The sequence below is a fragment of the Ursus maritimus genome, unplaced genomic scaffold (assembly GCF_017311325.1).
Source record: "Ursus maritimus isolate PB19 unplaced genomic scaffold, ASM1731132v1 scaffold_17, whole genome shotgun sequence".
Lineage (NCBI taxonomy): Eukaryota > Metazoa > Chordata > Mammalia > Carnivora > Ursidae > Ursus > Ursus maritimus.
The window spans coordinates 12,422,668-12,428,667 of NW_024424119.1; the positions used below are offsets into that span (position 1 = coordinate 12,422,668).

At 44.5% G+C, this 6,000-nt stretch overlaps 1 protein-coding gene across 2 annotated transcripts in view; it reads left to right on the forward strand.

Annotated features, from left to right (window-relative positions):
* The window catches only part of ACER2 (alkaline ceramidase 2), a 31,114-nt gene extending 26,138 nt beyond the window's left edge, over positions 1-4,976 (forward strand). For both annotated transcript variants that reach the window (XM_040631468.1, XM_008689806.2), the window contains one exon: positions 705-4,976. In XM_040631468.1, coding sequence (XP_040487402.1) covers positions 705-891 — 187 coding nt within the window. In that variant the 3' untranslated portion in view covers positions 892-4,976. The remainder of the gene's footprint in view (positions 1-704) is intronic.
* The last annotated feature ends 1,024 nt before the right edge of the window (positions 4,977-6,000 follow it).

Consider the following 6,000-nt stretch of genomic DNA (forward strand, 5'->3'; position numbering starts at 1 on the left):
TGTGCCATATTGGTTTCGACAGTCATATTCTCCCATCGTGGGTCTCTTCCTGTAGGGTTTCTGGACTTTGTCATTGTCAGAAAGGCCTCCCCTACCAAAGTTTATAAAAATATTCTCTTCGACTATTTAAAAAAATTAGGTTTTAAATACTCAATTCATCTGGAATTCAGTTTCAGTCTAGGGTAGAGGGAAGGGTTACCTGCTTTTAAATGGTCCCTCATTTGATAAAAGATTCATGTTACAACTTTTTACAGGCACAGTGAAGTAAAAAAATTTCCCTACTAAACTGTAAAAGTAGTTTGGTCAGTATAAAAAGAATCCTAATAAAGGGCATAAACTATGTATAAGCAACGTTGGAGGAAGAAGGCGGGATCTAATCAGATGTTCTCAGTTCCACCTTCTTAGCACCTGTTTTAAATCCTTGGGCCTCAGTCTTCAGGGTTGAGCCCCGAAGGCGTTTGCATGTTTGCTCTGGTTCCCAAGTGGAATATTTTAGAACTTTCTAAAGCAGGCACGTTTGCTGCAGAGTTATCCTTCTCCTGCGCTTCCGGGGATTATTGGTTACCTTCACCCCCTCGCTGCAAGAGGCGCTGCGCGGTCCTTCCCGCCAGGGAGGCCCGGTTGGGTGGGGGGGTCTCGCCCGAGGGCGGCCATCTTTGTTTGCCCCACCCCCCCAGGTGCTCACCTCCTGTGTCCTTTCACAGGCACATCCTCATCTGCCTTGCTGCCTACCTGGGCTGCGTATGCTTTGCCTACTTTGATGCTGCCTCCGAGATCCCCGAGCAGGGCCCCGTCATCAAGTTCTGGCCCAGCGAGAAATGGGCCTTCATCGGCGTCCCCTACGTGTCCCTCCTGTGTGCCAGCAAGAAGTCGCCCGTCAAGATCACGTGATGGCAGGGCAGGGGCTGGCTTCTCTGCTTGTTTCTCGTCATGCACCGGGCTTCACTTGCTGGCAAAGACAGCCGGTGGTTTGTAGAGTTAGGGGAAGGGTCTGTCTTTTTAGTATTCTGTTCCCTTGGGCTCTAGCGTGTCTGTGGCGCACCAGGACTCCATCATGCATGGGGAGGAGTGTCTTCCCCTTTCCCGAAGATGGAAAGTGGAGAGCTGAGGGGCACCAGGTAGATCTTCTCAGCGTCCCTTCCAGATGCCATGACTGGTTGGGCTCTATCCTTTGTGATGGCAGAGCAGCCCCTTGGGGGAGCCTCATTTCCCAGAAGGAGTTTGCTCCAGATCCCATCGTTCCCATGTGCCCTCAGAGTGGACCCTCCTGCTGACAGATAGACTCTGTGACAGACAAGACCGTCTAACTGTTGGAAAATGCCAGGGATTTTCATTTGGGGAAATGGTCCTAAAATAAAACCAAGCCAATGAAACCCACACAGGGCTTGTGTCTCAGGAGGCTACTGGTCCACTCGGAGACTCTCAGTAACCAGATTTTACATGTGCTTGTGAATCCTCTGCTACCTCTGCTGGGAGACGGGGACTTCAGAGGAGGGTGAAGCCGACAGGAAAACCCTCTGTGCCAAAAGCTAACTCCACTTTTAAGCCATTCTTGAAGATGAGCACGATTTCTAAATGTTGACATTGTTGGTCGTCCCCCCCCCCCCCAGCCCAGTGGCCTCAAACACATGGAGAAGAATAGGTGTGGCTGAGCTCTCTGCACATAGACCCCTGCTCCTTACTGCTGAGCTCTGTAAGTTCAAGGCCTTGGGATGGTCACGGTGGGGATCCTGGTTCAACATCTGGAGCAAGCACAAAGTTCTGGAAACTTCTGCTGGTTGGAAGCCTTCTATTCTGAAGTTATCCTCGAAAACCTCACCTCCTCTTTGCCCTTATTTTCTGCGGGACTCGTACTCCTACCCTCACAGTACAAGGTGCTTCCTGCGGTTTCTCCGAGCATCTGACGGCTGCTTCTCTTGAGCACTGAAGGGACTACACGCTGACTTGTGGGGTTGCTGGTGCAGCGGGCAAGTCTGTTGCCTTCTGAGTTTTTCCTCAGCTCAGATGACACTGGCTACCACTAACCTCTTCCGTGGGCTGAATGAAGGCTCCAGAACGGTCATCAAGGTGTGAGGGGGAATACAGGACCTCAGGGATACTCAATGTAACTCTGACATCTCCTGCTTTGCAACATTCCACTGTGAAAAAGGGCAGGACGGAGGTGTCCCTGTGAGGACGGGAGTCATGTCACCAAGGATCGAAGAGTTGGGGGCAGTACCAGTCTTTGGCATGTCTAGGAACTCTTGCTTTAATTAGAATTTTGTACAGGATCTAAAGTGAAAAGTCCAATAAGGAATAATGAATTGAGAGTTTAAAAATGAATGACTTTGTTCTACTTCTGTGGTTTTCAAGTTATGTTTAACAGAACCCTATTTTTAGTAAGAAATCTTGATGGAACCCAAACGTGAGAAAGGTGTTGTATTCTCTTCATTTATTTTACGGTTAAACTTATATATTTCCCTAATATCATGCAGTGAAAATGCAAGTGAAATTGTGGTTTCCATGGTAAAAAATTTGGTATTAAAGGAGTGTACCTGTTTATTATGGTTTCAAAATATATTTTGAAAAAAAGGTGGGGCTTCTAATGCACCTCTGAGACCTAGGTGGTTCATGGAACCAACGAGAGTTTTAAAACTGCTATCTAGAATTTTTTAAAAGGGAAATAGCAGTGCTCGCTTCAGATGGGTTTACCAAGCATGGATTCTGGGCTCATCCATTCTGCAGTATAAAAATGCTCTGAAATAGGGGGAAGCTTTGATGTACGTCAGGCCCAGCTGTCTTAGTGTGGGAGCATAGATGAGGAGAGGCAGGGGGTGTGGGAAGTGTCTGTGTTACAGGTGAGGTTTAATTTCTGTCTCGAGGTGATGGGAGCATTGTTACAGCAGTTAAGGAGGGACTGTGTCTCCCTGTCAGGTAAAGGGGTGGGTCCCTGAGGAACATCAACTCTGCCTCTCAACTCTTTGACCTTGCTTTTCTGGAAGTTTCTGAGTGTCCTTTGGAAATAGGGATAAAACGTGACTGCTGGAAATAAGGAAATCAGTGCCCCGACTCAGGGCTGTTTCCATCCGTCTTCTACAAGACAAATGACAGAGTTAAGATGTCACAAGGGATGTTTTTGCTGTAAAACAAAAAAACAAAAGCAGAAGGTCCTTCTAGAGATTGGTTTTAATGAGCTGAGGGCTGATAAAGAAGTACGAATGGGTATATTTGAGGACAAAAATAGAACTCTAACAAAAATCACTCTAGCTTGTTAGTGTGAAGAAGGTAAATCGAGAAAGCGGGAGTTGAACAATCTTATTTGAAGTTAGACTTATGGCATCATATTTATATTTACATTTATGTTTATAGTGCTTTTCTAGCACAACATACTCTTGAAAGGAAACTGGGAAACTACAGGAAAGTTGAAGAGAAAAAAGTCCGTATTTCTATGGTCCAAGGACAATCATTGTTAATATATCGGTATTTTGGTGTATTTCCTTCTCATCTTCCCCCCTCCCCCCCGTAGGGTTGTAAATAGCCGTCTTTTAGAGTGGACACTTCATCCGGTAGCTTGAATGGACTATAAATGCCAGTTGTGTGTTTTTCATGAGGAACAGCTTTTGGAATACACTGCGGTTAGCTATACACTTGAGAGCTCATCACTGGATTCTGACGTACTGCTGAGTCTTCTTTTTCAATGGAGCCTGCTATGAATAGGTCCTAAGAAATAATGAACTGAATTATAATCTACTTTTGGAGAGGTCTCTGCTCTTGGATCGAAGAGTCACAGGAAATCGCTGGTAAAAATAGGTTTTCAGATTTTTAAAAAAGTGAATAGCGTATTAATTGATGTGCACATCAAGAATCTTTTTGTTTTTTCCCCCTAATAGTGCAGGGGCGTGGAGACTGGATGTTTGGGAGTTAGGTCATGGCAGTCACTCACTGTGACGGTCACATTTTTGTTCTGCTTAGATAGAACTTGCCTAAGATCGAGAACCAGNNGGAATTGGATCTAAGATATTAAACATTACTATCCTAGTTTTCAAGCAATCATTCAGGTCACTAATTCTTATGTTACAGTGTTCGATTGAATGTTGCTTTTTAGAAAAAATCTTTTCTCCTCTTTATGATTATGATTATGTTGTTAGCACTTCAGTGACTGTATTTAAAGCGTATGGGGAAGAGATCCCTGAATCTAGTTGGTAACAGGCTACATTTTTGGGGAAATTGGCCTGTCCCTCTGATGAGTGCCTAAACCATTAACTGTGGATCCAAGATGTTCTGTTGAGGGATCTAAGCTTATGGTCATCAAGCACAGACTTCTAAAAAATACCGTAACTTGTTTTATTGGATTTCTCAGGTGTGTAAAAACATCTCATCAGTTCGTCATGCTTATGTGAGCCAGCGCCATATTGGAGGCTCTGAGAGAGGGGCAGAGTCTTCCTTGGCTCTTCATCCCGCGGGGCTGGCACGCAACCATCTCTGGGGGACAGGGAAGGGCTGAAGCTCCTCCAGTGAGCCCCCCTCTTACAGCTCCTTCTCCCCAAATGAGCTTGGAACCTTTCATTGCCAGCTCTTTGCCTGGGTGCTACCGTTCCAGCTGGCCAAAGAGAATTGGCAGGCCAAATTGGGCTTCTCAATGGATTTCATGGACATCCTCCTACAGATTAAAAAAAAAAAAAAAAAGCCTCTATTCTAAAGGACTAATTGTTTGAATTGTTCCTTTCTCTCTCTGTTAAACCAGATTGAAGACTATTTTATAATCACAGTATGTAATCAGAGCGTATATAGTATTTTCAGATATACCCCTCGTTTTATACTTTATAGAGTTGTGCCGTATAAGGGTGGTGTGCCCACTGGCTGTGGTAGCATTTAGTCTCCATTGCTTTGGGAGTGATCTGAAGCCTTTTGAAATGGAGCTTTTGCACTTTACGCTATTTTTGTGAGCTGTGATGGTTATAGTCAATATTAAAGCCGTAAGTGGCATTTTCTGTGAATATGTATGTTTGTATTTATTTACAAAATGATTTCTGAAATATCTGAACATGAAAAATGCATTTAATGGATTGTCAAGCAAAGCACATTTCCCCAATTTGTTCATGAATTTGGGTATCATTATTACACATACTTTAGAGTAGCGTAGTTGTTTCTTCTCAGAGCTGTGAAATTAACACACCAGTATTTCCGGTATAAAGTGCCTAAGTGTATAAATTTCTTTAGCAGGAAAATCTGTATGTACCTGTTTTTAATTCCCTATGACCATTTTTTTTATTATTAAAGATTTCATAGGCCATCATATTTTAAAGAACAGTGTGACCTCGGAAGAGAGACTGCATCAGTATTATCAGTATCATTGCAGTGGGTTTTTTTTTTTTTTTAAGATTTTTTTTTTTTTTTAAGATTTTTTTTGACAGAGATAGAGACAGCCAACGAGAGAGGGAACACAAGCAGGGGGAGTGGGAGAGGCAGAAGCAGGCTCATAGCGGAGGAGCCCGATGTGAGGCTCGATCCCAGAACGCCGGGATCACGCCCTGAGCTGAAGGCAGACGCTCAACCGCTGTGCCACCCAGGCGCCCCTGCAGTGGGTTTTTAAAGACTTTTTTTTTCTGGCCTGGGGGAAGGGGGAAGGGGATAAGGAATGGCCACAGAGCCTTTTGACAATCTGGTGGGAGTCGTGAGTTTTCTCCCTAGGAAAATGCCTATCTATAAAATTGGGAATTCACGTGGCCTTAGAAGCCACCCAGATAAAGAGTTCCTGCAGGACAGGGTGCTAGACCAGGATTCAAATCCTCTCTGGGGCCAAAATTGTTCACCTCCACGGACAGGTCTGCTTTCCCAACTGCCCTCTAAAACCGGGAGCTTACATTCGCCTCAAGCCTCTTTCCTGGTTTATCGTACCAGACCCTCCGTATGATTGTATCTAGGTCTGTCATATTATTCTAGCTTTTGTATTGTCAAATTTTTCCATAATAAAAAATTTAAGAGGTGGAACATTTGGGGGTTTTGTCCTTCCTTCTCTGG